Source organism: Danio rerio, chromosome 24, assembly GCF_052040795.2.
Source record: "Danio rerio strain M-AB ecotype USA chromosome 24, GRCz13ab, whole genome shotgun sequence".
In the NCBI taxonomy this organism is placed as follows: Eukaryota; Metazoa; Chordata; class Actinopteri; order Cypriniformes; family Danionidae; genus Danio; species Danio rerio.
The window spans coordinates 33322847-33342811 of NC_141044.1; the positions used below are offsets into that span (position 1 = coordinate 33322847).

At 37.2% G+C, this 19965-nt stretch overlaps 1 protein-coding gene and 2 long non-coding RNA genes across 10 annotated transcripts in view; 1 reads left to right on the plus strand and 2 right to left on the minus strand.

The window, feature by feature from the left end:
• The window catches only part of LOC137489259 (uncharacterized), a 154550-nt gene that overhangs the window by 105245 nt on the left and 29340 nt on the right, over window positions 1-19965 (plus strand). For 5 of the 8 annotated variants that reach the window (XR_015525161.1, XR_015525158.1, XR_015525162.1 and 2 more), the window contains 2 exons: window positions 11915-12023; window positions 15961-16180. This is a non-coding gene — a long non-coding RNA (uncharacterized LOC137489259). Of the gene's footprint in view, window positions 1-9860; window positions 13220-15960; window positions 16181-19965 lie in introns of those variants that run through there. The other 3 variants (XR_015525160.1, XR_015525157.1, XR_015525163.1) reach the window with 3 other exon arrangements.
• LOC147831107 (uncharacterized) lies at window positions 3568-7899 on the minus strand. The gene is made up of 2 exons (XR_015525170.1): window positions 6483-7899; window positions 3568-6093 (listed from the first exon to the last, which is right to left on the minus strand). It is a non-coding gene; the product is annotated as an uncharacterized LOC147831107 (long non-coding RNA).
• The window catches only part of plppr4b (phospholipid phosphatase related 4b), a 42232-nt gene continuing 31426 nt past the window's right edge, over window positions 9160-19965 (minus strand). The window contains exons 5-7 of the mRNA XM_087309780.1: window positions 18884-18941; window positions 15958-16131; window positions 9160-14387 (exon numbers count right to left, since the gene is read on the minus strand). Coding sequence (XP_087165906.1) covers window positions 12966-14387; window positions 15958-16131; window positions 18884-18941 — 1654 coding nt within the window. The 3' untranslated portion in view covers window positions 9160-12965. The remainder of the gene's footprint in view (window positions 14388-15957; window positions 16132-18883; window positions 18942-19965) is intronic.

Here is a 19965-nt window from a genome sequence, read left to right on the forward strand (position 1 = left end):
ATGCAGTTGATTATAGCAGAATGCGTTGAAATGCTGAGGATGAAGTAGACAACCAACCATCCCTGCATACTAACTAAAGTCTATCAAGTGGAGGGAATATTGCACATGATCTTTAGGGATGAAGAAACGACTAATGAAAGTTTATGTCATTAAGCAGGCAATCATTTGTATACACTGCCTGACAAAAGGCATGTCATCAATCTTGGTTGTAAGAGCAACAAATAATAACTTGACTTCTAGTTGATCATTTGGAAAAGTGGCAGAAGGCAAATTTTTTCAGATGACTCATCTGTTGAGCTGCGTCTCAATCATCACAAATGCTGCAGAAGACCTATTGGGACCTGCATGGACCCAAGATTCTCACAGAAAACAGTCAAGTTTTTAAAGGAAAAATAATGGTTTGGGGTTACATTTCAGTATGGGGGCGTGCAAGAGATCTGCAGAGTGAATGGCAACATTAACAGCCTGAGCTTTTAAGACATTTGTGCTGCCCATCACATTACAAACCACAGGAAAGGGCAAATTTTTCAGCAGGATAGCACTCCTCATACTTCAGGCTCCATCAAAGTTTCTGAGAGCAAAGAAGGTCAAGATTGGCCAGCCTACTCACCAAAAAAGGAACATTATTGAGCATATATACAGTAAGATGCAGGAGGAGGCATTGAAGATCAATCTAAAGAATCTTGATGAACTCTGGGAGTCCTGCAAGAACGTTTTCTTTGCCATTCCAGTTAAGTTATTTGTGTCATTGCAGAGATGTATGGATGCAATCCTCGAAGCTCATGGGAGTCATACACAACTGTAATTATTTTTCCACTGCACTTGCAAGTGACAAGACTTGTTTTGAAACAGTCAATTAACATTTTTCAGTGTTGGATGAAGTCAAGTTCAAAGTAATTATTTTGGCTTAATAAAGTTTCTCTTTTTTTTCCCCTTTTTTTATAAAAATATCTCATTTTGAGAAAACAGTGTTGAAAAATCTAAAGACCCACGTTGATTAAGCACTTTAAACTAACCACTTAAAAGTTTATTATAAAAGATTTCTTTCAGTCAGACCTACATTTTTTACATTGCTAGTTAGATTAGCTAGATTTCTGCCAGCTAGACCTAAAAACATGATATTGCTAGTCATTTAGATTAGCCAGTTTTCTGTCAGTTAGACCTACAATCCTTACATTTCCAGTCGTTTAGATTAACTAGTTTTCTCTATTTGACCCTAAATTTTACATTGCTAATTAGATTAGCTAGTTTTCTGCCAGCTAGACCTAAAAATATGTTGCTAGTCATTTGGTTTAGCTAGTGTTCTGTCAGTTAGACCTATACTTTTTATATTGCTAGTCAATTTGATCAGCTAGTTTTATGTCTGTTCGACCTAATGTTTTTTTTATATATATATATATTGCTAATTAAATTGGCTAATTTTAATTTTACTTTTTAATTAGATTAGCTAGTTTAGCTAGATTAGCTAGTTTTCTTAGCTGGTCAGGCTGAAAAATGACCAACTAAAATCAGCTTGACCAGCTTTAAGCTAGACATAGCTGGTTTTGGCTGAGCTCCCAACCTGGCTTGGCTGGTCAAGCTGGTTTTAGCTGGTCATCGCCCAGTTTGTCCAGCTAATACCTCACTGGAAATGGCTGCAAACCAGCCTGGAATGGCCAAAACGCCTATAAAACTAGGCTGGTTGACCAGCTAAAGCTAATCAAACAGCCTGGTTAAAGCTAAGTTTTTTTTTTCCAGCTGGGCTGTAAGTGTGACCCTTTATTTAATATTTAGATTAGATTAGCTAATTTTCCGTCAGTTTGACCATAAATCTTTACATTGCTAGTCTATTAGATTAGCTAGTTTTCTGTCAGACCTCAAATCTTTACATTGCAACAGTCCTTTAGAAAAAGCTGCTGTACACACAAACACTGGCATTATCTTAATTGCTAAAATTAACTGCATTTTACATGTGCACTGATACTTACACACCCACAGGACATGTATCAGTCAGTGGTGAAGAAACCAATGTCTTAACCGCTAATGCGTTTAAAATTGGACAGACCAATGGTTTTAATCTGGACTTTATTTCATTTCCCAGCTGCTCTTGTTCCTTTGCTGCCCACATCCACATACAACATGACTTGACGTTTTGACCTTTCAGCGCTCATATGCTGTGAGGTAAATATGAAATCAGCGATATATAAATAAACGGCGATGCTGACAAATAGTTGTTCCATTAAGGTCACCGCTGCACTTAAAGGGCATTCATTAGCATTTCAATTTGTAATGTGATTGGAAGGTTCCAGCTTTAGTTCAAGACATTAGGTTGATGCATGAAGTTCGTGAGCTTAAAGAGATAGTTCAGTCAAAAGGGGAAAATGTGCTGTTAATTCACTCACCAGGTTATATGTAACTTACTTTTTTCCCCTCAGTTGAACGTTAAAGCTATACCTTGAGAGTCAAAAAAAAAAAAAAAAACATGTACAGGCAAAGAAAAATCAATTCTTGTGGCTCTTGATGAAACCTTCAGGTCTTAGAAAATGAAACAGTCTAAGAAAATGTACATTATTTAAAATATTATTAAAGTCTGCATGAATCAGAAGTTGTTGTGAACAATTATACTATGATAAATTTTAAACTGAAATTACGTTCAGATTATTATGTGATTAAAGGTGAGATTTTATTTTCATGCTTTTGGCTTGGCTAAACATTTCATCTAAACTGTCTAACTGACATCATCAGAAGACTGAAGTTTCAGAGCAGAAGCAGATTGTTCAATTTCGATTCATTTTGATCAACTTTGATTAAAGATTAACACTTAAAAAAAATCTAAAAACTCTGTAAACTCTATGGCAAACAAAAACAGCAGCTGTGGTTGCCAGTATTTCACCGTTAAGACTATGGTAAAAACTGTAAAATAGTTTAAATGTTAATGTTTACAATAAAAAAAAACTTTTTAAATTTAATTTATAATCGTAATACATCAATGTTTTGAAGAATCAACTTCATATCTTTTGTTATACAGACAAAAACAGAACCATTGTAATGTGAGTTGCATAATAATATTACTTTTCTGACAGAGTCTTTCATTTCTATGATGGAAGTATTCTCAGTATTTTGAACACTTTAGAAAAAAGGGGATCATAGTCTCAATGTACAGTGATTTTACCTAACTAATAAGATAAAAATACAAAAGTAGCAAACGCATTGCTCTTAGCTTTCATTAATCTCTAAATATATGAGAGGGTGCTCGCTGCAGAGCCATTTGAGCAGAGCTGAGCTCCAGCGAGGGGAAGCATGAGCTCTCGTTCTGCCTCCTGTAAGCTGTTTTAATGCGTACACCAACCCCACCCCTAACCTTACCCCCAGTGACATCACTCGTAGAAGAAGTGCAAAAAAGGTGGAGCTCAAGCTCCCCCTCGCTGGAGCTCAGCTCGCCCAAATGGCTCTGCAGCGAGCACTACTTGAAATATATGGCATGTATAGCGCCAGGAAGTTCTCAGAAGATAACTTTATTCTATTTATTTATTTATTTTTATATATATTTTTTAAAGGTAAATAAATGAAGATGTAGGTTATACAGTGTGTTGTCAAATGCAGAGCTCCTTTATTCTGAAAGAGATCAAGCCTCAGGCAGGTATGACAAAGAAACTCAAAAGTAACGCATTACTTTCCATAAAAAGTAACTAAGTAAGGCAGGGATGTCCAGACTCAGTCCTGGAGGGCCGGTGTTCTGCAATGTATAGTTCCAACCCAATCAGGCACACCTGTGCTAGCTAATCAAACTCTTATTAGACATTCTAGAAACATCCTCGCAGGTGTGTTGAAGCAAGTTGGAGCTAAAATCTGCAGGTAGCCGGCCATCCATGACTGAGTTTGGATACCCCTGAAGTAAGTAACTAGTTACTTTTTTGGAGAGTAACACAATACTGCAAAGCACTACTTTCAAAGGTAACTATCCCCAACACGATATAATGAACCAATGCTAACAATAAACTTTATTTCCCATAAGTAGAGAAACATGTAAGTATTATTCACACAACTACCAAACACCATCATGGTAACACATTCAATTAAAGTTCATTCCAACCCCAGATTAATAAAAAAAAGACTAAGTCAAAAAGAAAATGAATGAATGAATAAAACTCTAATGTACATAACTGATGGAAAAACCCCTAAAACAAACCATTTAAATATATTTAAAAAAAAAGAAAAAGTGAAGTGTCATGCAGGGAATTCTGGGAAAACTCAATGTACAGTTATTCCCCGTACATTTTAAGAAAACTTACTGTTAATTAGGTTACGCATTTTTATGGTAACATTTTTCAGTTTTGTACTGTTGAAATCACATCCATGTTTTACATAGCAAAATAAACAGCATTTTTCATGCAGACTTTAATGCACAGCTTCGAAGTAAAGTTGTGTGTTAAAACAGAGCTATTTTTTAACATATCTCATTTTGCTTCCCTTTAAGCTTTAATTCGTTGGAAAAAGCCAATGGGTTAAAATACCCTATGAGGTCTTCTGCTTTTCCTATTTACAATTCTGCTATTGGTTTTGGATGAAATCTCTCAAGCATGGCTCGCTAAGCTTGAAATTCTGCCAACACCTGAATAATCATTCTTATTTCTATTTGCTGTATCAGTTATGCATATTTTTTCTTACACTTTTTTTTGTATACTTTGAATGTCAAGCGTCTTACATTAATTATTAACTGATATCCAATACATAATTAAATACGTATCCAAAATTAAATTCCTCATCTTTCAGATACAAGGGATGACAGATATTTCAAAGGCAATAGGTGCTTGCATTTAAAGCCTGTTATTTCTTTGGAAATTCACAGCATTAGCAAGCTGTAGTGTGGTCGCATTAGTAAAATTATAGTGAAACTCTGTTCTAATTCTGCTATTAGGGCCCTTAATGAACTGGTAATGGAAAGGTATATCATTTAAACTGTTTGATAAAATTCCAATTTAGGGAAGTCCATATTACAACTATAAAGATAATGGCAGAGGAATTATATCACTCTTATACATATTTTTTTCCTTACATAAAAATATGTAAGATTGCAACTTGTAAATCTAATTTTTAGTTTAATTTGTTTATTAATGTTTTAATCTGTAGGCATATGTCACAATTCAAATGCCTTTGTTTAAAATAAAATAAAAAATAAAAAGTCTTGGAAGGAAGTTTACTAGTAAAAGCCATTGATAGCCAATCAAAATCCACCCCAAAAAAAAAACAATAATGGAATAATTGCAGAACTTGCGTATATGCGTTGGTGTGAACACTGTTTTAGTATTTTTATAAGCCAATTCACAATACAAGAATAGATGTCGATCAACTGGAAAAACTGATAATGTCATTATATTTGGTAACTGATAACCAATAAATATGGCAGAACAATACAAATCTTGATATAAAATTTTCTGAGGATGATAACAAAAACAAATCAAAAGCCAAACAATTACAGTGGACAACTGTTTACTTAAACCTTATCTACATAAAGCAATGGAAACTGTGAGATAACATCTAGATCATTTTTTTAAAAAGTCCTTACTGACAGTGTGATTGTATCCTCAAAGTGTGCTACTGACAGATTGACCTTTTGACCTCACAAACATGGGTATTTAAAAAAAAAAAGTTTTTTATTCATAGTTTGGCCATTCGTCGACATAAAAATGCAGTATCAGGTGACTGAAACTGAAACTGGTGGCTCATTCCGCTGAGACGACCCCTGATTAATAAAGGCACAAAGCCGAAAAGAAAATAAATAAATGAATGAAACTAAAACTTTCTTAAAACTCCAGCCAGGGTGCTCACTTACAGTGTAGTTGTGTGACCAATAAAGCCAGAGTTTTTGACTCATGATGTTAGCATGTGTGCTGTTTTCTCCTTTCTGATTGGCCAACATGGCTGGGTTCACACCAAATGTGAAAAATGCGGTTAAGGAGAATTAAACCCGAGCTAACTTGACAAACTGGTAACACCTGGAAAGCCGTCCACATGGGGGTAAGCAAGTCAGCAGGTAATTGTGAAAAGGCATCATACTGCCCTTTATCGTTCATTTTAAGGATGAACTGTAGCCATACTGTGCCGTACTTCTGGCTACATAATTTGTGATCTCCAGAAATGTATATAGGGGCTACATTTTCAGAATGAGCCTATGTTAGACGAATTACGTGCGAAATACTCATGACCTATTTCGAATCGTTCGCATCACAGTTCAGTTAACCGATTCACGTTTGCTTTGACTTATATGCAATGTACTTGTGCAAATACTTAATTTCGACCTAATATCGCCACCTGTTGGTTCGGCGTACCCTTTACAATCCTGCACAGTGCGTAACTTGCATATTCATGTGGATGGATATTTTTATAAAAATGAAGATGGAGGAAACTGTTTATAAAAACAGTTTGGAAGCCCATGTGCCACTCGGCTGCCTCGTACATTTCTCTGACACGATATAAGCCATGACCAAGGTACAAGTTCGTACAATAACAAAAAATGCACTGTGTACGTCTGCCTTTAAAAGGCCTGTATGTAGAATTCGGAAATCCTTGTTTATAGCGACACCGGTGGCTGTTGAGTGAACTGCACCCAGCACCTTATCTCTTATTTCATATCTGTAATATTCAGTGTATACTTGAATACTTCAGTAATGTTCAGACTTTCTGTGTGATCTAGAGGCCATTGTTAATTTATTATTGTTTCATTATCCTTCAGTTTGCTTCATGTGCTCAGAAGAGATGCGTTGTATCTGGCAGCGCTCGCATTCAATTTAGGTCAATTCACTGACCTACTTTTTTACTGTACGGGAATAATTACACATGGCAGTCTCAACTAGACCAGCGTTTCCGCATCATGAAGGGAGCTTTGTGTGTGTTTGCATGGCGATGCGTGTTCTTGATCTAGTGTGAAATTAATGTTTCTTTTAAAACATCCTCATTAAATGCACAGCAATGTAAAAAGCGCCTTATGCCAGCTTCGGTTTGCTTAATGCAAGAGATATAGGATGAATATGGGAAGGGATGGGAGTTATCTGACCATGCTAATTTTCAGTTTATTTTCAAGGATGGACAAAAGACCAAAGGCAACAATTTATTTAAACTGGTTATACCCTGGTTTTGCATTTGAAAACAGTCAGATTTTGTTTAACTCACAGTCTGCTGTGTTTGTTTGGCTGTTGACTGTTTTCTGCTTACAGGAAAATCATACTCATATCAAAATGATTCATATTTAGAACTCCAGTGATGCATTAAGAAATTTTCATGAATATGGGACAAATAATTATCCAGTTTTCCCACTTCAGTAGTCTTGATGTATTTCATAGGCCATCATAATGTATTGTCATAATCTGTTTAATTGAATATAATACAAAAAATAAGTATTGGACATGTTTTTTTCCTGACAATAATATTTCTAAAGGAGCTGTTGACATGGAATTGAACCAGATTTTGGTAAAGATACAAACATAAAACAAAACAAAAAAGTCTTGATGGTTCTGTGGGTCTCGTCTGTCAAATCTGACCTTCATTTTGTATTTTCTGATGGATTCAAGTCAGGTGATTGGCTGGGCCATTCTAGAGCTTGATTTTCTTTCTCTGAAAGCATTTGAGAGTTTCCTTGGCTGTGTTTTGGATCATTGTCTTGCTGAAGTGTCCACTCTTGTTTCATCTTCATTATCCTGATAATGTAGATGTTGGACTAAAGCAGTTAATATTCATTTACAATTGCGAAGTGCAGAGGGTTGCTGAATAACTACTGAGAGATTTTAACTGCTGCCTGGGCTTATATTATATCGAACACTAAAAACAGTATTCATAGAATTCGAAAAACAGTATGCGAGAAGTATCTGGATGATTTACTCTTTCCGGTGATATTTGGAAGTGCACATTAGATGCACGCTACACTATCCTACGATGCATATATACACTGTAAAAGAATACATCATTTTGCGGTTATTTTCTCGGCAGCTGGGGTGCCGGAAAAAGTAAAATAACAGTTGTTAAATTACAGAAATTTACCTTGGTTATTTCAAGGTAAATTTCTATAATTTAACAACTGTTATTTTACTTTTTTAGAGGTTGAATTACAGAAATTTAACAGAAATTTAAATTTAAGGAAATTTCTGTAATTTTATGTCAGTGATTTTACGGTAAATTTCTATAATTTAACAGCCGTTATTTTATGTTTTTTTTCCGGCACCCCAGCTGCCATAAGCCGTAAAATTCTTTATTTTTTTTTACAGGGTATATATATAAATTTTTTTTTTTTTATGTTTATTTATTCATTTGCTTTTTTTTTTTTTACTTTTTTTAAAAAAGTTTTTATTAAACTGCTATGTTTAGGTTAAAGACGAAATTGGTGTTCAAGCATCAAAACAATATAATTTACCAAAAAATGGCAACTATCATACAATTTTTTGACAGTTAGCAGAAGAGAGAATTTTTTTTAAACCAGTTTTTTTAACCTGTTTGACTTAAATTTTTTATAATATAATACGTTTAGAATGATCAACATTTATTTTATTTATTTATTTATTTATTTATTTATTTATTTTTAACAGTACAGGGGGGGATAAATATCTTGGATCCAGGAAAACTAAAACACTTTTTTGCATGCCGGGGCAGTAGATGGTGATGTCTTTCATAAATAAATATATAAAAAGCATACATAAGACATCATATTTCTTTAGTTAGGGTGACATGGTGGCTCAGTAGTTAGCACTTTTGCCTCACAGCAAGAAGATTGCTGGTTCGAGCCCCGGCTGGGTCAGTTGGTGTTTCTGTGTTTGCATGTTTTCCCTAATCATGGGTTTCCTCCAGATGCTTTGGTTTTTTTTTCCCCACAGTCCAAAGACTGAATTAAATAAGCTAAATTGGCCGTAGTGTATGTGTGTGAATGAGAGTGTATGGTTGTTTCCCAGTACTCGGTATCGGCTGGAAAGGCATCCGCTGTGTAAAACATATGCTGGATAAGTTGTTGGTTCATTCTGCTGTGGTGACCCCTGATTAATAAAGGGACTAAAATAAATAATTTTTTTTTAGTTCACACATATAATGGTATCATTTCCGAAACCATTTAAAAGTTATCATCTTTTTTTTTTAATTATGGCTAATTGGCATATTTGTGAAGGGTACTATTAAAAATGTTGATGACCGAAGACTGAAGAGTTTTAAATGGCAAATGTTTATTCAAACACTGATACAGCACAGTTTTTTTTTCTTCATCTACCCTGTTACTAGAGTAAAACAGAACTATTTCATGTTCGAAACAAACTATAATCCTCAGAGGTGACGTACATGAACAGAGTTTGACCTTATTTCTCAGTGTCAGGTCGCTGCAACATTAACACATAACATCACTGTAAATTCATTCCTATTCAAACCGAATCTGTCAATGACAGTTACACAAAAGTGCTACAGAACGTTCCTCAGAAAACACACACTGCTACCAGCATGCTTGATGCATTTCTAAAATGATGAGCGCACATTAACAGGTATCCAAACAATCTCTTGACATTTTAGAGATAACATACAGTGTATCCTGGTGTGATTTGAAAAGAACTTCATCTATAAAGATTGTCAACAGGTAGTTTATATTCAGTATAAATAATCAAACTTGCAGCCGCTACACAAATGCATCATTTACAAAAAAAGGAAACCAAAAATAAATGTGATATATCAAACTACCATGCATTGGCTACAGCTGTGCTGAGAGAGTCTGTGGTGTATAAGAATACAGAGTTCTATAGAAATGTTCCAAAACAGAATCTTCCTTTTAAAATACGCTTTGGCAGATTAATTTACAGGTTATAAAAAGTTCATTAACATGGAATCTGCTGTCGCTTTTAACAGCTAAGATGACACTAGATTTGATGAGCTACGTCTTGCTCATTGCAAATCTATTTTTGAACAGTAAAGCCTTTTTCTTTTTTTTACATTTTTTTGTGGGTTACACAAGTGTATATAAAACATTTACTATATGACTGTTTGGCCTAAAAAGCTGGAGCTCACAGTGGAATAACCACAGAAAATTAATGTGGAGTGTTGTTTTGCTACTAATTTAGCTAATCTCAAAATATCTATGAAATACAATTAAAATTATCTGTAGGAAAAAAAGTCAGTTTAGATTATGCTATGATACATTTGAGAAGAGTGGAAGATTAGCTGCACAGTTTTCCTTTCAATAGTAGTCATGATGGAAGATTACAACCCAGGCTCATTCTGAAAATGTACCGCTATATACATTTCTGGAGAGCATCAAATATGTCCCAGGAGGTACGTTTTTTTGCAGTTTTTGTTTTCATGAATCCACAGAGGCCGCTGTGTATGCTTTTTCAGATCTCAAATTTCTCTTGAGAGTGCCATTCGCGCCTGTTGTTCTCACGTAAATTCACCAGAGGCCGCTGTCGACTGACTGACTGACCGATCGACTAACCCATCCTCCTCCTTCCCTAAACCCAACACGTACCGATATATACATTTCTGGAGAGTGCCAAATACGTCTCAGGAGGTACTTTTTTTTTTGCCGTTTTTGATCGCGAGTGCCATTTGCGCCTGCTGTTCTCACGTAAATCCACCAGAGGCCGCTGTTCACTGACTGACTGACCCAATCTCCTCCTTCCCAAAAACCAACCAATATTGTTTTCAAAAGCACAGATTGACCAGCCCACCCGCTTCTCTAAACCCAATCGACAGTTTTAAAAAGTAATCCAGAAAAAGAAAAGCCCTCACCTGGGGCCTCATGTATGAAGACTTAAATTCATACTAAAACATTGCGTACGGACAAAGCTGTAAATGTGTGTACACAGTAAAAAAAATCAGATGAAACTTTGATTACGCGGAATCCCACGCATATTCTCTTTGTACATCCGAATTAACATGAAATTGAGCGCACAATCAAAACCCCCTCCCTGCCTCCTCCCCTGTATGAATATGGTAATGACTCTACTTTGGCAAAACCAAACAAAAAAGTAATGCCAAAAGCAAGCAAAAAGAGAAACTATGAACAGAATGTGAATTGGAGGAGCTCCTTTCGGAGGTAGACCAGAGAAAAACAGCGCTATCTGCAAGTTTGTCCTCCAGAATTAATAACAAAAGAAAAAAATAGTGGAAGAGATTAGCTGACATGATTAACGCAGTGGGGCCTGAACATCGCACTGTGAGCGAATTAAAAAAGAAATGGTCCGATGTAAAGGTGCAAAACTTGTAGTATCTATTTAGGCTAATTGCACCTTGTTGGAATGAGCTAGTTGAATGATTCCCACCCATCACTGTTTGCGTGACAAAGCTCGTAAAGTGCATGGCAACATGTTTTGATCGAGTATAAACCCGATTAGAATCCAGCGTCTGATTAACTAATTCTTCTTTTTTCCCCCACTACATATTAGATTTTGCCTACTCTTCATCACTTCTTCAGATGCTGCCTTTATAGCAATATGTGTGCAGTCAATCGCTCTGATTATATTGGGAAAACCGACGATTGCTGCAAATTCCGCTTTAATGTTTGGCTGGTCAACTGCATGGTATGGAAACTTTATATATCTGCTAGACATGCGGATGATCCCGTCCCATACACCTGCCATTGCAAGGCTCAAAGATACTTTGTAGTGTGCAATTTAACACAATTTCCTCTAGGAGTCGCCAATGGAAATAAAACAAACACACACAAGATATGCACGTACGCCAGGCATGAAATTGGCATGGACCAATCCACATTCTCACGTTCATTTAATCTTTAGTAAATCCAAACCTGAGCATGAAATCTGGCGTACGCAAATTTTTTGTGCGTACGCAGCATTGATACATGAAGCCCCAGATTTTTAGCATGTTTACAGATTTTACAACATTCTCACCTTGTTATTTACTTGTTTATTGGCTTCTGTTTTTATCTTACTTGCTTTCTGGAATCTTTCTTCGCCAGACTCGAACCCTGACATTAAGGTCAACTCCTTCCTGTGTCTCTAGTCCTCCGACGTACATTGCAAGCTACTAGACGAACTGGTAACAGCAGGAAAGCCATCCATATGTAGGTAAGCGGTCAGCTGGTTAGCGTAAAAAGGAACGGCAAAATACCGCCCCGAAGTGTTCGTTTTTGGCTATATAATTTGCGATCTCCAGTAATGTATACATTATTACGCTTTAAGAATGAGCCTATGTTGGAAGATTAGCATTCCTTGGTATTTGTACGTGAGTAAAGACTGTTTTTCTTCTATTTTTGACATTTGGATATATTAAATATCACTGTTTACATGACAGACTCTTTCATGTGTCTACTTATACGTACAAATTCCTACAGACACGTAAAGTTATTGTATTGCATGTACTAAATGTGAAGTGCATGTCATTTTATGACTATTGTTTGCTACAGAAAATGTTCTAAGCACTTACGGTCATTAGAAAGTTCAAATGACACAGTTTTCAGAGGAGTGCACAGCACAAACTGGAAAACAGATTTCTTTTCTATACTTTAGGATGTTTTTTTCTTAACTTCTCCTTTTTTTTACATAATGTTCTCAGAATTGGGCAGCACCAAGGTTAAAAGTTATTTACATTATATAAAAATAAGAGTTTCAGCTAGCATAGTTACTATTGTATGAATGAGTTTGTGATATGAAAGTACAGTATGAATATAGGAAAGATCTTTTAGTATATCTGAGATGTTGAATGCTTTAAACAGTGTTGCAGTTCAAACTTGGCACAGTCACAGTTCCAGCTTCACAGTGTCACAAAGGTAAGACCATTTCCATGTGATAAGCTGTCAATGTCATTATCACAATAGTAAACAGAATTAGGACCAAAACCTGGATTTTGTGCTTTTCTTGCTGTCTTACATGTATTTAAAAAGTCAGTGAATAACCTCATGCATAACAAGTGACGTCATCGGAGACGTTTAAAACAGCAAATGTGTCTACGTGAAAACACAATCTCTTCTAGTTTCTTCATTTGTTTGTTTTTGGTGAGATAATGTTCGACTACTCTTTGAAAACCGGAGTGGTTGATGTTCCCTTGTAAAAAATATTCCTGGTGTTATCTGGGCTGTTTCCTCGTTCAGGGATGAGGATCCTGGTTTTCCTGCGCAAACTGGAATCACGGCTTCCAGGACCGGATTCAGTCATTTCCATCGGAGTGACGCGGATGGTGGAGATGGTCTGGTTGGGATGGTGGTCACCACCTGCTGTGGAGACAATTGGAACAGTCGGGACCGTTGGCACAGCAACAGCTTTAGGTGCATTCAAGCCGTTCCTCTTTCTGTCTTTAGAGCTCTTTCTGTCCGTAGAACTGTTCATGTCCCTCGCAGATTCTGAGCTCTCCGAGTCTCGATTCAAGTCATTAAGCTCAAATGATTGTCTAAAGCTGCTTTGGGACTTCCACGTCCAGGAGCCACTTCCATCTGTGGAGTGCGCATGCACCAAGGGTCGGCCATTTTCTGGATGAGCTTCCACCCGGATAATTGCTCCAGCGCTGCCTTGACCTCCTGAATCCTCAGTTAGACTCTTGTATCGTTGTAATGGTGCAGTGGAGCTGGTGTGGCTGCTGCTTTCAGAACTGGGAGAGCTTCCCTGCAATAGACCTTGCTGCTTAGACATCGCAATCACTTGCATGATGCGTGGCTGGCCATTAGAGTTAGTCCTAACCACTGGTACCTCGCCACCCTTCTCCGCAGTCCTCTCCATGCTCTTCATCCATTTGTCACGGGAGTTACTGCAATTTGGCAAACCACCAATGTTGTCCTGCGTCTCCTCTGGGATGTGGACCAACTGTGAAGAGCCAGGCCGAGGCTGCATGGGTATCCGAGCACCGCCAGCAATCCCGCTTGGGTTGCTTGGTAGAGTTGTACTTCCGGTGGCCATTTTTAAGTATGGGGTTCCAGGGCCCTGATTTTCACCATTCATTCCCACTGCCGAAGGTTCAGAATTGCAGCGGACGTCCATGCTGTGTGGAGGGGACTGTGCTTGTCCACCTTCCATGGCGTGCAGGGAATGTTTATGGTTCTCATTCTTACTCTTCCATTGCATTAGCAGCTGCTTGGACCTACTGGAGTCCACAGAGGAGGTGTGGATGGTGGCGTTTCGGTAGGCAGACTCATCCATTGCAGGCGTATGTACTCTGGGCAAGGTGTTGAAAGTCACCATGTTCTCCTTGTGTGGAGGACTGCGGGTAGAGATGACCTCCACATCTCCACTACGGGATCCCGTCTGGTGGTGTTGAGTGTTGCGGTGCAGGATTCCCTCAGAGCATGAAGACGAGAGGCCGTCGGTGCTGCTGCAGCTCTTTGCAGGGAGGTGGTGACCTTGCTGGCACAGGTCAGCCATGGCTCGTTGAGGATCTCGGACGTGAAGCTGACTTGTCTGTTTTTGCTTGCTTGGTTGAAAGTTTCCTACTGCAAACAAACCCTGGACGGACAAAACACAACATTGATTGATATTTCTCAATTTTTATGTTTACCTAATAAGTGGGGCTTGTTCCTGGATCAACATTGCTTTGGGGCTTGGAACATCTTATGCCAAATCCCAGTTCTACTCCTTACGCCTCATCTTTTCCCGACCTCTCTGATAAGCATGTGGAGCAGTGATACTGTCTCAAACACTTTTTAAGAAGATTTATTTAGACATATTGACATGAAGTGAAGTTGGAGAGAGAGAGAGAGAGAGAGAGAGAGAGAGAGAGAGAGAGAGAGAGAGAGAGGAGGGAATGGGATCTGAAAACTCGGACTAGAACTACCATAGCACAGTTGCACTATATGTTGACGCACTGACCTACTAGGGTAGGAGAAAGTTATCCCTGTTTTTTTTTTTTTTGGAAACTCACCTCAAAAAAGAGGTATGATAATTTATTGACTCTAATTTGAGAGAAATTAAAATAGAATTTGGGATTAGGTGTCATTTACACTGGTGCATTTTTGTTTTAAAGTGCATACATTTTGATACGGTTCCATTTGGTGTCCACACTGCTCAGTTTATTCGACCTACAAAAATCGAGGGTTTTGAAAATGTTAAAGACCCGGTTTTAGCTTAAATGCTGGTGTTCAGTTAAATTATAGAAGAACCAAATTGCAAACATTTGAATTTAGAGGTATGGCTATCTACAATCACTCTCTGACTGGTCTTCTCCAATGTTGTGTTGTCCGGTCTTTTGGATGAGATGTTAAACCGAGGTCCTGACTTTTTGTTGTCATTAAAAATCCCATGGCAAAGAGTAAAGAGTAGGGGTGTAACTCCGGTGTTCTGGCCGAAGTCATCCAATCAGCCCTTTCGATCATGGCTTCCCAATCATTTTCATCCACCCAATTGGCTCTATCACTGTCTATCCACTCCACCAATAGCTAGTGTGTTGTGGACGCACTGGTGCCTGCTGCCGTCGCATCATCCAAGTGGATGCTGCACACTGGTGGTGATGTGGAGAGACCTCCTCATGATTGGAAAGCGATTTGGGTGTATGGCCATACACGATAAATGTGCTATATATGAATACACATTGCGTTACATTATATTATTGTTCTCTTATTTGTCAAACGCCTTTCATATAACCTTACCACAACCAGTAGACACCAAGTATGGACACCAGCAAAATATGCATGTCTAGTGATCGTGAATGGAAACTTATCATCTGTTTAAGACTTTTTAGTCTGAAATGCAGAAGAAATGCTAGTCTGGACGAGAGGCATTAGCATTATAAATGCAGCCATAGACAGTTAATCCAATTCCAGGGTTAGACTTACGGCTGGAGTTTGAAGCATAAAAAAATTCGTATTGCTTCTTATTTTAGAGTTCACCTTGTAAATGTTTGATGGGGATATTGTTAAAAAATTTAAATGATCCATTCCAGGAACAAGTCCTAGTTGGATGAATTACTGTGTTCATGTCTTAGACATATAAGCAATGTGCACTACAAAGACACTTAACCTGCTGAAATTGCTCTAAAATGCCACTAAAAACTATTATATAAGTCTTATATTCTTCTTACCAGGTAAACAGCAATGCCCCCTCCAAGCAGGAAGCCCAGGTAAACATCAATGGCATGGTTCTTGTGCTGAATGATGCGGGTTAGTCCACATATGATGGCACAGATAATGAAGGAGAAGACCAGGAGAGGCTTCAGGAGTTTGGATGAGTCCGTCAGCGTGCTGTTGAAGTACATCTGCAGAAGAAAAAGTTGATGTGAGCTTTCCGAGCTGAATCAGAATCAGGTAGTCTGCCAGCAAATTTTCATACACTTTGATTAATCTAATAATTTTCAAACACTTAAGAAAAAAAACTAATGAACTACAAGGCACTTGAATCAGCTGATTTGAGTAAATCATAGATCACATTATCTCTAATCTAGTGTGTTTTTTCTGTTGTGAGATGGTTGGTATAGTTCCCAGGGACTTGAGTCAGCATCTACTGATTCAAGATTGTTAGACTGACTGTACTCGTAAAGACAAGGTGTAACGTCATTTAAAATGGGGAATTCATAAGTGATTGAAGCCAAACCACATATATCAGCTTATTACAAACAACAGATGGTTTTTAGGTCCATTTTATTAATCAAATGGCATTGAGCTTCTGAAAGGGGCTATATAGTTCACTACAATTTTTTAAAACTTAAAACATTTGGAAACATTTATTATAAATGGAAAAATAGTAGAGCAGGTCTCAAATGTTAAGTATTTAGGCACAATTATTGACAATAAACTAAATTGGGATGATAATGTAGAATCTATTTATAAGAAGGCAAGTCAGCGCTTTAGTCTTCTCCACAATTGAGAAGTTTTAATGTTAGTACACAGACTTTAAATATGGCAAATAGATTATTAGTAGTGTTTCATGGTTTGATGACACAACACTTAAACAGATGAGCAAATTATCGTAAATTATCAATCAGACATATAAAATAACTGCTCATAAACAACATCCGCTGCAGATTCTATTTGACACCTTTATGGAAAAAAACATAATTTTTATTTTTATTATTATTTTTTTTAAGATAATACACACATCCCCTTCACTCAGTTTTTGAAATGTTACCATCAAGATGCAGGTTTAGAATTCCTAAATCATGAAGAAATGCTTATAAAAACTCACTTATCCCAATAGCAGGTGTTGTCTTAAATAGGCTCACTGTTTGAAGTGAATGGGGTGGTTGTAAAGAATGATCTGCAGTAATATATATGGGGCTAAATTTGGTTTAAAATTTATGTTGTTGTCTTGATGAGTGTTATTGCTATTGTGTGATTGCTGTATTGTTGCATGTATGCAGTTGTTGTCTTAAGTCTAGTGTTAAGGACAAATTTCCTTTCTGTACCAAGCAGAACCGACACTAAAGTTTAAATTAAGCTAAACTAAAGAATGGGCTAATTAGGTTATATAGATAAGATTTTGTTTATTTTGAGGTTTAGTTTACACTAAGGCCACATCCACATGTATACGGGTATTTGTGTAAATAGAAATTTTCTTACCTCCAAAAAAATAAAAATATATCATCCACACATGCAGTTTTAAAAAAAAATTGTTCACATGAAATTGCAAAAACGCCCTATTGAGTACTGTAAAGAGCATGCCAAAGCAAGAGTTGTTGATCTACTCCAAACCATAAAGTCATATTGGCCAATCCAAAGCCTTAAAAAAGCATTTTACATTGGCAATTGCACAGACGCATGTATTGTAAACAACAGGGATCGCGGCACACAGTTTGTCATCACACAAAGAATATAATATCGTGGACAAGCCAAAACCTGAAAAGCTTCACCCTGACAGGAGTTTCAGTTTCAGTTTCAGTGACCTATGTTCATGTAGACAGGGCCTAATTATTTGCGCCACCAGTGGTCATTATTTGTACTGCAACCAGCAATTTATTTCTATTAATAATGCGTTCACACTAGATGAAAGTCAGTAGCTATGTTTCCATTCACCTATTTTTAGGTGCAAGTAATTTATTAAATGAAAAAAAGATTGACACAGCTTCTCCTACTGCAGTAAATTCCGTTTTTACTGGTGATATTTAGTGCCAGTTTTTCACAAAGTGATGATTTTGTTCACTTTCACTGGAATAGAAACGCTGCTTTACTCGCAAGTCTTTTATGCGGTAATCCAGTTTTGTGCATAAAGTTAATTTGCATTCTTTGATGAAAGTCAATGCAAAGATGCAAATAGATATCCTGTGGTGCTAATCGCGCGAATGAGGCAGCATGAATGACGCGATTCAGGTGAATGAAGTGGTGCAAATTAAATGTGTATTGCACGTTGGATGCACGTATGCTATCCATGCGTAAATAATCGCTTAATTTGCATGTTAAATTTGCTTAATTCACGTGTGAAATTCACTTCACAGTAGATGCGGATTCGCATCATGGGCGGGGCATCTGTCAGCCCGGTGACTCTAATTTTGTTGCTAATGGCTAACATGGGTTTTATTAAGAGAGCAGTTGTGCTTTATGTGCTTTAGGAAAGTTCAAAATGTTCATGCGTCTATTTACGTGCAAATAGCGCGATATATTTGCGCAAGCCGCATCCGGTGTGAGCTCCCCATAAGACTTGTTCACATAACTAATGCATAAGAGACCAAATGTGATTTAATGGCTAGAATTTGTCACATTTTGTTGCCTTTCTAAAAATACAAATAGTCATATTCACATACTTGAATGGACAAATGCATAAAAACACAGCTCAAAGGGTTCAACACTCCATTTTGCTGCTTTGACAAGCTCCTCTAAAGTGCATGACGGTATGTGGATGTTTCGGTACAAATTACAGTTGAGAGCTGTTGTCCTTTTATCCACACATCAGGGTCAGCTATTCACACTGAAGGTGACAGCAGTGCAGCTCCATATTTTTTTTTTCGTCTGTTAGTCTCTAACAGCACAGTGAATTGAAGGCGTCTGCTTTCTTCTCAATGACAGACTTTTACTTACCGAAACATACACAGCAGCGAAGGATGCCAGCGTAGCATGCTGTGATGGGAAGGATTTTCTGAAATAAATGAAAGCAGGCATTTGAAATATTCCAACACATTGCACATCCATGCCAATGTTTCTTTTATACAGCGGGTAAACAAAAAAGGTATTAAATACGTCACCATTTTTCTCAGCTAACATATTTCTAGCTAGTTGTTGACTTGAAATTTTCACCAGATTTTTGTAGCAACCAAAAAAAAATTATACATACAAAGAAATCAAAACTAATTATTTGAGAAATTAGGCAATGTGTAATAAAAATAAGATGACACAGGGAAAATGTCTTGAACACATGAGAAAATGGAGGCATGGAAAGCCCAGACAGTAGATAAAATCTTGGAGTTATTCAGCAGTCCTGCCCCGCTTCAGTGTTGATTAATATTATCTGTCTACACACCTACATTATCAAATGATAATGTGGCAAGACAATGACCCCAAACACAGACAAAGAAACTCTCATTTTGATTCAGAAAATAAAATAAAGCTACTAGAATGGCCCAGCCAATCAGCTGACTTGAATTAAATTGAAAATAACTAATGATAAGAATTGAGACCTACAGAACAGTCAAGATTTTAAAACTCTGATCAATGCTTGCGACTCCATTCTCCAGACAAGATGTGTCCTAAAGCTGTCATTGCCAAAAAAAAAAAAAAAAACACCTTTTATACAAAATATTAAATACATTTCAGTACTATAGTATAGGGCTGTGCGATTAATGGAAATTGTTTATTTATAAACTAATTTCGAGAGGATCACGTGCTTATGATTGCTTGCAGCTTGTCCCACATTATCCAGTTTATGATTCACCAATCAGATGATTACTAAGCTACAATAAATGCTCTAAGTTTTATATCAAGGCCATCTTTGTTTTGAAGAATCCCCTCTTCCACCCCTACTCCTCCTCTTTTCCTAGATGTGTGGCACGGTGGTCCAGTGCTTAGCACTGTTGCCTCACAGCAAGAACGTCACTGTTTCTAGTCCTTGCCAAGCCATTCAACATTTCTGTGCGGAGTTAACATGTTCTCCCCGTGCTCATGTT